This window comes from Fusarium sambucinum, chromosome III (genome assembly GCF_050947815.1).
Source record: "Fusarium sambucinum isolate potato_lamoka chromosome III, whole genome shotgun sequence".
Taxonomy (NCBI): Eukaryota; Fungi; Ascomycota; class Sordariomycetes; order Hypocreales; family Nectriaceae; genus Fusarium; species Fusarium sambucinum.
The window spans coordinates 4,305,076-4,317,805 of NC_139292.1; the positions used below are offsets into that span (position 1 = coordinate 4,305,076).

General features: G+C 49.2%; 7 protein-coding genes across 7 annotated transcripts; 3 read left to right on the plus strand and 4 right to left on the minus strand.

Annotated features, from left to right (window-relative positions):
- Positions 1–177: 177 nt before the first annotated feature.
- Positions 178–1,117, minus strand: FSST1_011623 (regulator of volume decrease after cellular swelling-domain-containing protein; the record flags this gene model as incomplete). Its single annotated transcript, XM_083234773.1, has 2 exons — positions 178–793; positions 840–1,117. 2 exons carry the CDS (start codon positions 1,115–1,117, stop codon positions 178–180), a joined length of 894 nt encoding a protein of 297 aa, XP_083081319.1.
- Positions 1,118–1,509: 392 nt separating this feature from the next.
- FSST1_011624 (uncharacterized protein) lies at positions 1,510–2,094 on the plus strand (the record flags this gene model as incomplete). The annotated part of the gene is made up of 2 exons (XM_083234774.1): positions 1,510–1,525; positions 1,577–2,094. 2 exons carry the CDS (start codon positions 1,510–1,512, stop codon positions 2,092–2,094), a joined length of 534 nt encoding a protein of 177 aa, XP_083081320.1.
- Positions 2,095–2,388: 294 nt separating this feature from the next.
- FSST1_011625 (uncharacterized protein) lies at positions 2,389–4,089 on the minus strand (the record flags this gene model as incomplete). The annotated part of the gene is made up of 2 exons (XM_083234775.1): positions 2,389–3,408; positions 3,472–4,089. 2 exons carry the CDS (start codon positions 4,087–4,089, stop codon positions 2,389–2,391), a joined length of 1,638 nt encoding a protein of 545 aa, XP_083081321.1.
- Positions 4,090–5,737: 1,648 nt separating this feature from the next.
- Positions 5,738–7,485, plus strand: FSST1_011626 (uncharacterized protein; the record flags this gene model as incomplete). Its single annotated transcript, XM_083234776.1, has 4 exons — positions 5,738–6,330; positions 6,388–6,735; positions 6,789–6,924; positions 6,979–7,485. 4 exons carry the CDS (start codon positions 5,738–5,740, stop codon positions 7,483–7,485), a joined length of 1,584 nt encoding a protein of 527 aa, XP_083081322.1.
- A 341-nt stretch (positions 7,486–7,826) lies between these two features.
- Positions 7,827–8,279, minus strand: FSST1_011627 (ribosomal protein S5 domain 2-type protein; the record flags this gene model as incomplete). The annotated part of the gene is made up of 1 exon (XM_083234777.1): positions 7,827–8,279. One exon carries the CDS (start codon positions 8,277–8,279, stop codon positions 7,827–7,829), a length of 453 nt encoding a protein of 150 aa, XP_083081323.1.
- Positions 8,280–8,957: 678 nt separating this feature from the next.
- On the plus strand, positions 8,958–10,949 carry FSST1_011628 (chaperonin-containing T-complex subunit CCT3; the record flags this gene model as incomplete). Its single annotated transcript, XM_083234778.1, has 6 exons — positions 8,958–8,982; positions 9,126–9,192; positions 9,249–9,457; positions 9,514–10,104; positions 10,162–10,799; positions 10,863–10,949. The coding sequence occupies 6 exons, from the start codon at positions 8,958–8,960 to the stop codon at positions 10,947–10,949; spliced, it is 1,617 nt and encodes a 538-aa protein (XP_083081324.1).
- A 438-nt stretch (positions 10,950–11,387) lies between these two features.
- FSST1_011629 (PRKRIP1 family protein) lies at positions 11,388–12,026 on the minus strand (the record flags this gene model as incomplete). The annotated part of the gene is made up of 1 exon (XM_083234779.1): positions 11,388–12,026. The coding sequence occupies one exon, from the start codon at positions 12,024–12,026 to the stop codon at positions 11,388–11,390; it is 639 nt and encodes a 212-aa protein (XP_083081325.1).
- Between the last annotated feature and the right edge of the window lie 704 nt (positions 12,027–12,730).

A 12,730-nucleotide genomic window follows, 5' to 3' on the forward strand; every position in this document is an offset into this window, starting at 1 on the left:
AACTCGTTGGATATATACCCTTCGGACGTAATCATAATAAAAAGAGATCGTGGTTTTATAGTGATCATTTCTTCAGAAGATGCGTCTTTGGTAGAATGAGGCTGTCGTACTGTAACTCATAACGCATTTATTCTTGTCCTTTTATACCTAAACGCCCTGCCACAATCTGGTATTTTATTACTCCACCCGCGGTCGCTTGTTCTCAGGATCATCAGCTGCTTGGTTCTCAGCTGAGCCGGCTCCCTCAGCCTCATCGCGATCTCGCACTCTTCCTGCACCCACGCCCAACTCCTCTTCTTGGTCCTCGGCGCCCTGACCGATCCAGTTACCGTTCTCATCAAAATACTCATGCAAGTTATCAGCTGTGATCCAGCCGCCGCTGCCGGGCATAGGAGGCGGCAGTCCGCCATTGCTAGCACCGCGCATAACACCCGTGAAACCTTCAATGGCTTGATGCTCCTCGCTGCCCTCGAAGACAATGCGATCATAGTCGTCCTCGTCGTCCTCATCGTCGTTGGGGTCAGGGTGAAGGTCGGAGCAGGTGGCCATGGCTTCGTACAGTTGCTTGGCAGCGCTGGACTCAGAGTCGGATTTGGGAGGAATGATGGTGAGATCTACAGTGTTGAAATCGTCGTCCTCGGCGCCGCCATCGGAGAACTCAAGTTGCATCCATACCGCCTGGGTGCGCTCAGCGTCTGTTTCGGGGCCGATTTGCTTGATCGCGTGAATAGATATCGAGGGGTAAGGAATTGAGACGCCAGCTCCAACTTTGTTGCTGAATAAAGTCAAGGCCCTAGTGACGTTAGTGAAAGATGCCGTGAAGAATGTAATTAACTTACTCAGAGTTTACAAAGACATCTATAGTCTGCTCCACGAGCTCCTCGACATCACCGTTGATGCTGTCGCCTTCGGGGGCACTTGGCTTCTCACTCGAATCCGCAGGAAATAAAGCTAGAATACCGCATTGCGACTTGGGAATCCATGCCTTTGCGCCCTCGAGGTGGTAGTGAAGAACAGGTGTTCCGCCGATGAAACTTTCTGGTGTTGTAGTCTGATACTCAGCGAGGGGCGTATAATCGCCGGTCTGAGGGGGTGTACGAATTGTCGTGGGGAGCATTTTGTGAAGTATTCCTGGTATATAAGAAAGAGCTTGGGGTTGTTTGGAGGGGTTCATCAGGCAGCGCAAGAAAATGTCCACTATGAGATGAGAGAGCTTTATCGGACTCGAGGCTTATCGATAGAGACCTTATCGCGCGCCACAGCTAGCTCTATATAAAATCCACTGAGTCCACTGATTGGCTTAGCTTAGTGGTGTGGTAGGCTCGCGTCACACGTCAAGTTAGACTTGCACTTGCACTTACATCTATCCATCTCATCAATACCGACTTTTCCATTTACTTTGCCAAAGAAATCTTGGGGAAACCTCATTGAAAGAACGCGGCTCTCATCGGGACTCTGTGACCGTGTCCAAATAAGACCGGTACCATTCGAAACATACAGACGGCAATTATGCACGACAACAAGCGTATACCTACCCAAGACAACTCACAATGAATTCAGCTAATAACGCAATTAGGAACTCATCCCCTGTTGGAACAAGTGCCCCTCACAGTATCACCATTTGTGTCTCTTCCAACAGCAACAACATTATCATATAACTACAAGACAATGCCTTCCAACATTCCTCCCTCATCACTAGGTGTGGAAGCCGCATCAGACAACCCCGCAGGCCAAGTCAAACCCAAATATGTGGTTTCCGGCTCAGGTCACGCAGCGCATCCTGAGGACATAATCGCTTCGTGCCGTGCGCTCTCAGCTTATGTGACCAAGATGCAGGAAGACGCGGACCGTGAACTCAGAGAGTTTGATGAGAGGATCAAGGCGCGCGAACTCGCCGAGAAGAGGAGAGTCGCGCCAGGCTGGCTAGACAGCGAGATGCATATCCTTGAGCCTGAAAAGAGTACACCTGTGCAGCAACAAGGCACTGTAAGTGTGCCCCAAAGTCATGATAACCAGAATGCCCAGGGCGGGGATGCGACCACGGATCAGGGTGCAGAATTGGACAGAGCCTTTGGCGGAATGGAGCTGAAATGAGCCATTCAGTGTGGATGTTTACGAATCATGATCAACAAGCACAGGGTCATCCATATCTTGGCAGTCGCTATGAGATAACTCGTGCTTCAGCGAACTTTTTTCTTTTTCTTTTCCTTGTCATATGGTCAAATAATACCTGAGCACTTCACTTACAGGCATTTGGATTGCCAAATGCAAAAGAGTTGTCATATCGGAGTAATAGAAGAATACCACTGCTTCTCTTGAGGAGCTATATTATATTCAAGAAACCTCCGACTCCTTGTACTTTCACACAAAACTGAGAGAAAACCCCATTTAGTGTTTTCCAGATGTTACGGCCAAAATCTTGTTGGCAGCGTGCGCAGCAGCAACCATGATGGAGGCCTGGGTATTCCCTGTCGGGACTTCAGGGTGCATGGCTCCATCAACAACAAAAAGGTTCTTGGTCCCCCAGACCCGTGTATCAGGGCCAACGACGCTCTTACCGTCGTTCTTGGCTCCCATGTGAGCCGAGCCAAGGTGATGGTTGCCGCTGTAGGAAACCTCCATGATGGAGTCTGCAGTAACATTGCTCGGCACGCTCAGGTTGCTATTGGGCTTGCGTGCGTAGCTCAAAAGTTCATCGATAAAAGTCTTGAGAGCATCACGATCACCCTTGGTGTTGAGGAACGGCTTCTGAGTAATGTTGGTCTTGCCGTCGGGTGTGATCTCGAGGGTACCGTGAGATGTAATGCCGTGAGTGAGGTAAACCTTGGCAGAAATTGTGTTATTTTCGGGGGCGTTGACGGTGCCTTGGACATAACGAGTGATGCCATCACTGCCTTCAACGCTCTTCCAAAAGTTAAGACGTTGCGCGGATTGAGAGAGAAGTCCGCTTCCTTCAGCAAACAGATCGACTGTCTCATTATTTGGTTCAGTGAAAGCGGTGCGAGACAGAGCTTGGAGCTTCTCCTTGGTTTCGAAATCCACGACAACGATGGGATGATCTCTCAGACGCTGACCAACGGGGAGATCGATCCACTGAGAAGCAGGTGGGAGCTCAATCTTGGTAGAGCCGGACTTAACAATACGAATTTGGTCCTTGGGTCCAATACCTGAATTGAAGAGAATGCGCGGCGTAGAGTGTGTGCCAGAAGAGAGGATGACAGAACCACCCTTGCTCAGCTTGATAATCTCGCGAGAGCCATCCTCATGCTCGACTTCGACACCAGTGATGATAGGTCCCTTACGAACGACACGGAGAACCTTGGCGTGAAGCTGAAGGCTGAAGTTGTCGAGAGCCTCTGCATCAGGGAGAATATCCCGAACGGGACCACCACGAAGCCCGTTGCTGATCTAAACAGTGTGAGCTTCAATCATGGAAAAAACCAAGGGACAGCAAATGCAGATGAAACTTACCAGCCAAGGAGGATGCGTGAAGATCTTGTCCTTCGCCTCAACATTGTCGAGAGCATTGACTTCACCCCAGCCGTTGTTCTCGAGGAACTTGGACATGACTTCAAAAGCACCATCATCATAGCGCTTGCCATCAGCAGAGGGGAGAATGCTTCCAGGCATACGCTCAAAAACACTCTTGGCGGCCTCGGAAACACCATCCTCCCACTGCCACCCCTTAGGCCATGCCTCAAAGTCAGCAGCACGGGGCTTGATAAACATGAGAGCGTTAAGCATGGTGGAACCTCCCAACAAGCAGCCGGCCGAAGCAGCGATATCTGTACACCACTGAATGGTTGGCGAAATGTCAGTGTAGTAAGCCATGCCGGGGACGTCGTATGCGGTGACGGTCTCGTTCCACTTCATCAAGTCATCCCGGTTGCCGGTCGAGTAGTATGAAGGACCGCCCCTCTCGACCAAAAGCACTTTATGACCAGCAGCAGCGAGTTTCTCAGCAACGACAAGACCTGAAGCTCCAGCACCAGCTACTATGTAATCATAGGTGATGTTTCGAGTAGCAGTGTTGCTGGCAGCCGAGGCAAAGCCCAGCAGAGCTGAACCAACCAATGCAGTGAACTTCATTTTAGAAACCGACCAAGAAGACAGAGATGAAGGGAGTGGGATAACCAGATTTTCGGGACCTAGCACAGCCCTTTTATTGTTTCCATGCTTGGCGGAATCAACAAAGGGCCTTGTAAGAGATTAGATGCGATTGATAAAATACCCCATAAGTTTATTGCTGGATACGGTATAAAGTGGACAAGCTGTGGATAATGGTAGTATTAACCTTGCTCTGGACGTAGAAAGATGGTGATCGACAAGCATTAAGACCCAGAGACCCAAGTGCAACAAGAAAATTTGATTCATAAATGCCTCACTGATGATAGTGAGGGAGAGTTATTCAGTTTATTCAAATCTATGTGATCAGAGTGGGATAAAGTGTGAATACCGTGGTAGAGAAGTTCAACTATACCCGTGCATATTTCAACTCACCATACCTTTCACTGTACGTACTTCTCTGGCCACAGACTTTTGAGAGAAGAGCACTATAGGTGGAATTAATTTAAACTATACGTCATGTTGGTCCTTGCAGAGGCAGTGTTTTCTCCTCCGTTGACCTTAAGACCCTGACCCTGTGATGCTTCATACTAGTTCCATCAGATAAGATTCTGATAAACATTCTACCGGTACAGTATCTTGTGCAACATACACGAGGTAGATAGAATAACAGTTTTCTTATAGCAACCCTTGTATAGATAGTTTTGCCTTTGTGTTTGAAGCACATTGTTAATGATTCTAACAGTTCTATGAACTTGTTGCTACAGAGACAAAAGATATTTTTTCCGACGACGGAGATTTGATGCCAAGATATGAACCCATGATGCATTACGTGCTGTGTGGACTCTTGGTTATCATTTACCTCCTAGAAGGTAACAGGCAAGAAGAAACTCATGCGAGAATCTTCTGAAGCCTCACATATTTTGCACGAAAGTAACATTAATACTAAGTCAATAGAAGGAAAAGGCTACCTTTATGCTGAGTCCGACGTTTTATGTAGATAGCATGGCATTTGGTGAAATGAGGACTAATTATAGGCCATGAGGATTAAATATTTGGCGTTTGTAACCAATATTGATGATTGTGATCAGTATGTATATTAGTTACGCCCGTGTCAACTATCTCGAGTTTTCATAATCCCCTTGAAGAAGGACGTAGCACCTACGTGGTTGCAGAAACTCTATGAACATAAAATCAACATGCGTAATGGTTCCTATTCATTTGCGTCGTTGCCTCTTCTCTAAAAAAATGTTTGCTTTCTGCGTTTTACCCAAAAGTTTGATAACAAAAGGATCGAAAACCAAGAGAGAAAATGACAGTAACAACAGGGAGAAGTCTATACAGCAAATCACTTATCTGGCACTTGATATTGGATTAAGGAAATAATCGAGTCAGCAATTAAATTTATTGTTGGATATTCCTGAACGGCGTGACAGTGCAGCAGCATCTTCTCTATTGTAAAGGCAAGATATTTCCCATTGTGTGGTCTATTCATCAATTCATTCACCTACCGCCTAACACATTCTCCCCATTAACCCTGTCTCCGCTCCATTGTTCTACTGCATAAACATTCTTTATATAACATATGCACATCTATTGAAGAAACCAGCTCGCGCACCGGTTTCAAAGAACAAAGAACAATCAATAGAAACTGCATTCAATTTCGTTCAATATGGCGCGTCGAAAGAAAGTGGTGAAGCATGCTATGAGTCCTCAACCAGATCTAGCAATCACAAAGAAGAGCAGAGATATATATCTCGTCGAGTCCCCTGGAGGAACTCTGTCAGAAACTCAACCTTCTGCTGTCCATCAGCTCGGCGCCTTCACCATGCCTCCTGTTGACAACTTTGAGAATACAGAGAGCGCGAAAGGCCTAAAACAAGGCGATCGTACCAAGAAAACCAACTATGATCTCTCCGAAGAGCATCTCAGCACACTTTCTGTTCGTGAGAAGCTTCGAAAAGGTATCGCCATGGGCTTTGCCAACAACGTAGCATATGGAAATGCCACCGATGGTATGATCCAGTCGAATTTTCAGCGTACTCCTTGTACACTATCTGACGATCCGATGACTGTCGCTCGCATAATGAAAACCACGGCTCGTCAGCGTCGTATGGACTCGAGACTCTACCACCATTGGAATGGGCCAGCTCAGCCAACAGAAATGGTTAACCACGGACTGATGGTCGAGGGATCTGAAGCTCCTGGACCACAGGACGCCAAAAAGGGGAGAATGAAACATAAGAAAGACAGAATGCCTAATGTGTGAGCTTGTCAATTTTTCTTACAAAGCCTGGACTGCCCTTGTTGACATAAATTCAGGGTAGCAGCTAGCCAGCGACTTCAAGTTATTGCTGGAAGCGCCAACTTCAACCCATTCAGACCCGACTTTTCGTTTCCAAGGCTTACTCCAGGTCGGGCCATGATTGTTGAGCCTTCTGGGGCTGAACAGCGGGAAGGGCTGGTGTCTTGGCTCGAATCCGCTTGCCGCCGTTTCGGATACAAATCACTTGAAATCGATTCGCTCTCATTCAGACACGACCACAAGCATAACAAGTTGACCAAGCTGGAGCTTGATGATGGTCTATGGATTTCGCCCAACGGCAAGTATTCCCAGCCCACAAAGATTGATACCGAGGAAGGCAGCATCACTATGTATGAGGCGAACATGTAAGTTCCCTTTGCAGATTTGTCAGTCCAGGAAACTGATGTACGTCTGAAAGCCCTTTCGGAAATCCCCCTTCACTGCAGAAGTGGATTTGGTTCAAGATCGCCAAACCGCTCATAACTAGCCAAGGCGACAGAATGGAATACTTCGGAGCCGCACCTACTTCTGTCCTCACTTTCGCCATCCCCGCGGTCAGTATTGAGAAGATCAAGGAAGAGTAGAACCCACCCATGACTTTTCATCAGGCCAAAGGCCAAGAGCAGGCTAAGATGGGTCTACCTACGAGACTTGGGGATTTTGGGCGACTGAAAATGGATGCATACGCCGATGCAAGAGAACGCCAGCTCATTCAAGAATGGAGGTTCAGCAAAGATGGCATCCCTACCTTTACCATCTCACCCCATCCACAGGTTATGGCTGAAAGGAAATTCCCTCCAGACTTTCTCTGGATTGAAGCGGTGCCGACAAGGGAAGAGGTCAGAGCTGTAGACAAGACGCAGAGTCGTGAACTCTGGTGGCACCATGTCCGACAACAGGCAATCGACGACCATAAATTCTGGTACTGGGTGCAGAAGCTCATGGGTTGCAATGTCTGCCTCGTCGAGGCCACGTCCAAGAAAGGGGCAGGATGGGTCCGATTCAACCCTGAACCGCAGCAGAAGAACGAGGGACGAAACCTGATGCTAAACCTAGGGCCTGAAGTCCGTCGACCTGTAGCCCGAGGGGCATCTCGGCTACGCAACGAAGTTTAGAGCGAATGAGAGTGATCAAGGGGCAAATATCTGTCGTCACATGCCTTCTGTCAAGTTTTGTGGCTGCCCTATGCTATCAGCAGCCAGAAAAATTTTTGGTGCCCCAAGGAAAAGGGATGCAGACGAAGCTCGCCGAGTGGATAGCCACAGGAAGGATGTAAGCGGTCGATTCTGCTTGATTGAGCATTGTAGCGACCTGTGATATAGGAGCTTTATTGTTAGTAGTGAGGCTAGAATTCAGGTAGATTATAGCTGATCCAGCAAATTGTAGTCACGCGGTATTGCTAGGATCAGTAGCAATGGATTTGACGATTGGGCCAATTTAAACCTTTTGCTTTGAATTACTTCTTTTTCTTTCCTTTGGACTTTTCCTCCTTCTTGTCCCCATCCATACCGGCCCTTGCAAAAGCATCACTTGCCGCAGCAGTGATAAACCTGAATCTTTTGGACCCCAGATGGGCACCGCCATACCATCGTGTAACCACCACCATCGAATCCCAGAGATCCATCGACTGCATAAGCTGCAGAAGACGGGATCCGGCTCCCGTCTCACCATCGTCATTAAACTGCTGATGGCCAGCACCGTCACCTCTGATACGCCACGCTGTAATATTGTGTGTTGCATTGCGTATACGTTTATCTGATTCGAGCAGAGAATCGACGTACGATGAGGCCTGCGAGGGACATGTTACGGGGGAAACGTGTGCTATGAATTCTGAGATGCGCTTTGAAGGCGTCCAGGACGGGGGCTGTGATTTAGGCAGAATAGATTGTACTGCTCTTTTTGTTGCCATGACTTTTTATAGTGTGCTTAGCCAAGACATGAACATTTAATAAAGACGTGAATACTGAATGGTGCTCTAATGTTTTGACTCGATGTCTTATCTTGATTGTCTCGTTGGTAAGTGTAGGTAGTTACCTAGGTAGGTAGGTACTCAAAGGCAGCCACAATTATAGTGGACGAATCGAGTACTGTACCAGGCTTTAATGGGTGATAGAGGGGAAGCTCTGAGGCTCCTGGCGCTTGTGATTGGCCACTTTGAAATCCGGAGGATTCTTTAAAGGTCAAAAGCTGCTCAAAATTGAAGGGTACCTGCCTAAACCTCAATACTGTATGAGCTTGGAGGTAGCTTGCCTGTTGAAGGCGGGGCGGGTTAATATCAAGGCCGAGGGGAGTGCAGATTGGAGATTGGAGCCGCCTCGTTCCTACCTCCCCGCCAAAAATCCTCAGGACCACACGGTGATAGGTATCCACATCCGTACTGAACTTTTCTGGTCCAGTGTCTCTGTGTGCGCCCCTCAACAACTGTTCTTTCACCTTAGCCTTTTGCCTTGCCCCTCCGACACCGACATCCAATCCCTGGCATCTTCTCACCTCCAAAATTCCGGTACCCTACGATTTTTCTCCGCTTCAGAGTTGGCCAGACGTTACGACGTTAAAAGAGAATTAAACAGATCAAAAATCGCCCATCATGCAGGCTCCGGTGGTGGTTATGAGTAAGTAATCCTGAAATATAAAACCCCCACTTCCCTTCCTCGAGAGCGAACCCCTGGGTCCTCTGCCTAAAAAGAGAGGGAGAGGAGAGGGGAGCTTCCAAAACAAAATGTTATCCAAAGCTGACCGAGATATTGCGTTGCAGACACCAACAGCGGTGAGAGGCAAACTGGCCGCAAGGCTCAGCTCTCCAACATCGCTGCTGCCAAAACGTATGCCATTGTCCCCTTCCTCGAGTCGCGTGTCCGACCCTAACCAACGATGCCAGTGTTGCTGATATTATTCGATCATGCCTCGGTCCCAAGGCCATGCTCAAGATGCTGCTCGACCCCATGGGCGGTATTGTCCTCACAAACGATGGCCACGCCATCCTTCGAGAAATCGAGGTCTCCCACCCTGCCGCGAAGAGTATGATTGAGCTCAGCCGGACGCAAGACGAGGAAGTTGGCGACGGAACCACAACTGTCATTATTTTGGGTAAGACGACACGGATACTGTAATGTCTGACCGGGCACATCACTGACATTCAACAGCTGGTGAGATCCTCGCCCAAGCTCTTCCCCAGCTCGACCGCAACATCCACCCTGTCGTCATCATTTCCGCCTTTAAGCGAGCCCTCAAGGACGCCCTCGAGATTATTGAGGAGATCTCCCTGCCGATCGACGTTAACGACGACAAGGCCATGTACCAGCTCATCTCTTCTTCAATTGGCACCAAGTTCGTTTCGCGATGGATGGACCAGATGTGTGATCTTGCCCTCAAGGCTGTCCGCACTGTGACGTGGGAGGCCGGCAATGGCAAGACCGAGGTTGACATCAAGCGATATGCCCGTGTGGAAAAGGTTCCCGGCGGCGAGATTGAGGACAGCAGGGTTCTCGATGGTCTTATGCTCAACAAGGATATTACACATCCCAAGATGCGCCGGCGCATTGAGAACCCCCGAATTGTCCTCCTCGACTGCCCCTTGGAGTACAAGAAGGGCGAGTCCCAAACCAACATTGAGATTACCAAGGAGGACGACTGGAACCGAATTCTGCAGATTGAGGAGGAACAGATCAAGGCTCTGTGCGAGGCTATTGTCGCTGTCAAGCCCGACCTTGTCATTACTGAGAAGGGAGTGTCTGGTACGTATTCTTGATGCTCTCCTACGTCTTCACGATGGCTTATTAATTTGGTCATAGATCTTGCCCAGCACTACTTCATGAAGGCCAACATCACAGCTCTCCGCCGAGTCCGAAAGACCGATAACAACAGAATAGCCCGCGCCACCGGTGCTACTATTGTCAACCGAGTAGAGGACCTCCAAGATTCCGATGTCGGCACCCGATGCGGTCTCTTCGAGATCGAGAAGATTGGCGACGAGTACTTCACATTCCTTACCAAGTGCCAGGACCCCAAGGCCTGCACTGTCCTCCTCCGTGGTCCCTCCAAGGATGTTCTCAACGAGATCGAGCGAAACCTCCAGGACGCCATGGGTGTCGCACGAAACGTCATGTTCTCCCCCAAGTTATCGCCAGGTGGTGGTGCCACAGAGATGGCCGTCTCCGTGAGGCTGGGTCAGCTCGCCAAGAGCATTGAGGGTGTTCAGCAGTGGCCTTACAAGGCCGTGGCAGATGCTCTCGAGGTTATCCCCCGAACTCTGGTCCAAAACGCCGGCAAGAGCCCCGTCCGTGTGTTGACGGATCTCCGAGCCAAGCAAGCCGAGGGCAAGAGCACTTACGGTGTCAACGGCGACACAGGTGCCATTGCTGATATGAAGGAGTACGGAGTTTGGGAGCCTCAGGCTATCAAGCTCCAAAGCATCAAGACCGCTATTGAGGTAAGTTTTACATGACATGTCGACCTGCTTCTGTATTGGAACACGCACTAACACATTAACTAGGCTGCCTGTCTACTGCTCCGAGTCGACGATATCTGCAGTGCCAAGAAGGCAGCGCAGATTGGCGGCGGCGGCGGTGGCGATGAGTAAAGAAATAGATGACGTACATGAGGAGGATGTCAACGATGTGATATAACGCGGGAGTGATAGTGGGAATAAAGTCCGGAGGCAAGTGTGCAATTCGGGCTGCTTCATATGAATGTCTGTGAATAGACCGGCCATACCCCCCCTCTGTACTAGCCGAAAAAGCAAAATAGACACAAGAAAGATAAGACAAAGAGGAGTGCCAGGGCCGAGCATGATAAAGCCTGGGAGACTCTGAGATGAAAGAAAAGGGTATCATATAAATTACCTGGCATACAAAGTTGCCGTTTCTACTTGCGAGGCTCTCACAGAGCGATCTTCCTCCAGCGACACAGACCCAGACACTGTTTTTAGCATTATCCTCCTCTACCACAGCCGTGTTTACCGATTTATGTACAACCCCATTTTGCTTGTTTTGTTGGTACAGGACTGTTTCCAGCCTGATCAGTCGTCTTCGTCGTGAATGACCAGGCCTGCAGGTTGCATGGACGATGCTGATGCCGAGCCATCCTTGCCAGCATGGGTCTTAGAATCAACATCAGCAGCATCGGTTATAATAGCATCATTGTCCTCGAATGAGGAGTCGCCTTTTGACAGCGTCGTGTTAGGTTTCTTGTCGGTCGCACCAGCGGGACCTTTGCCCTTTTTGCCCTTGCGAGCTTTCATCCTATCTCTCTTCTCGCGGTTTTTGCGTGTGCGCTCCTCATCCTTGCGATCGCGGTCACTCTTGTCCTTGGTAAACTCTTCGATGTCCTTCTCGCGACGAAGATCCTCATCCATGCCGCGCAGACGCTCGTACTCGCGTCGGCGACTGGCCTTGTAGACGTGGAACTCGCCCGAGCCGGCTCCAGCACTGGAGCCCTGAACGTTAGTAACGATTTCCGGAGGTGCGGAACGCAGGACGGCGGAGCCGCTGCCGGGGGTTGAGGGGTCGGGGATACGGATGTTTTGGTCGGGCTTTGCGAAAAGGGCTTCTACGGAGGCTGCTTGCGCTGAGACGGGCGTCAGAGCGCGCTTCTTTGTTGGACGTTGGGAGCGGGGGTCGGCCGAAGTTGGCACGGATTCGGGACCGAGAGCAGACATTTTTGCGTCTCTTTTCTTCCAAGATGCGGAGGGTAGGGATGAGGTTGTTGGCTCGTGGGGGAAATGGGCTGATGGGACGCGCGAAAACGAGATGTCGACGGGCGTTGAGCGCAGTAGACCAAGGATAGTCGGATGAGAATAAGAAAATGCGTTGAGATCTGTTGAGAATGACGCGGGCGGTCAGATGGGTAAGTGTTGGTAAGTTGATTTGACACGTGAAAAAGAGATAGAAGGAACTTGATATCCGGTAGTTTTGTAAGGATTAAAAGATGGTGGTGGACGGTTCCAGGTACGAGATGAAGGTGGCGTGCAGGGTTGCCACGAATTAGCCTGAAGGAACGAAGACCCTTCAAGAAACAAAGTTAATTTTCTTTATAACGACCTGTGGGACGGATATGTGACGCCGTTGAATATCGTGTAGGCTGAGTTAATTGAATTTAGAATGTTCTTTGAGGTAAGAATTAGTAAAACAATTCACATGAATATACCGTAAAGGTACTGCCTTGGTACCTTGGTCGGCAGTAGCCCTGTGATGGGTGTATCATTGGTTAAGCGCGCGGTAGTCAATTTCCATCAAGCTTTCAGTCAGGCGCATCAAAAGAGCACAGTTGAAAGGTAAGCCGCGCCAGTTAGGCGGAATTAGGAAACCTGCTGATGAACATGTGATTGTATTTAGTGCCAAACAGGCAATTGAATCATCTGTT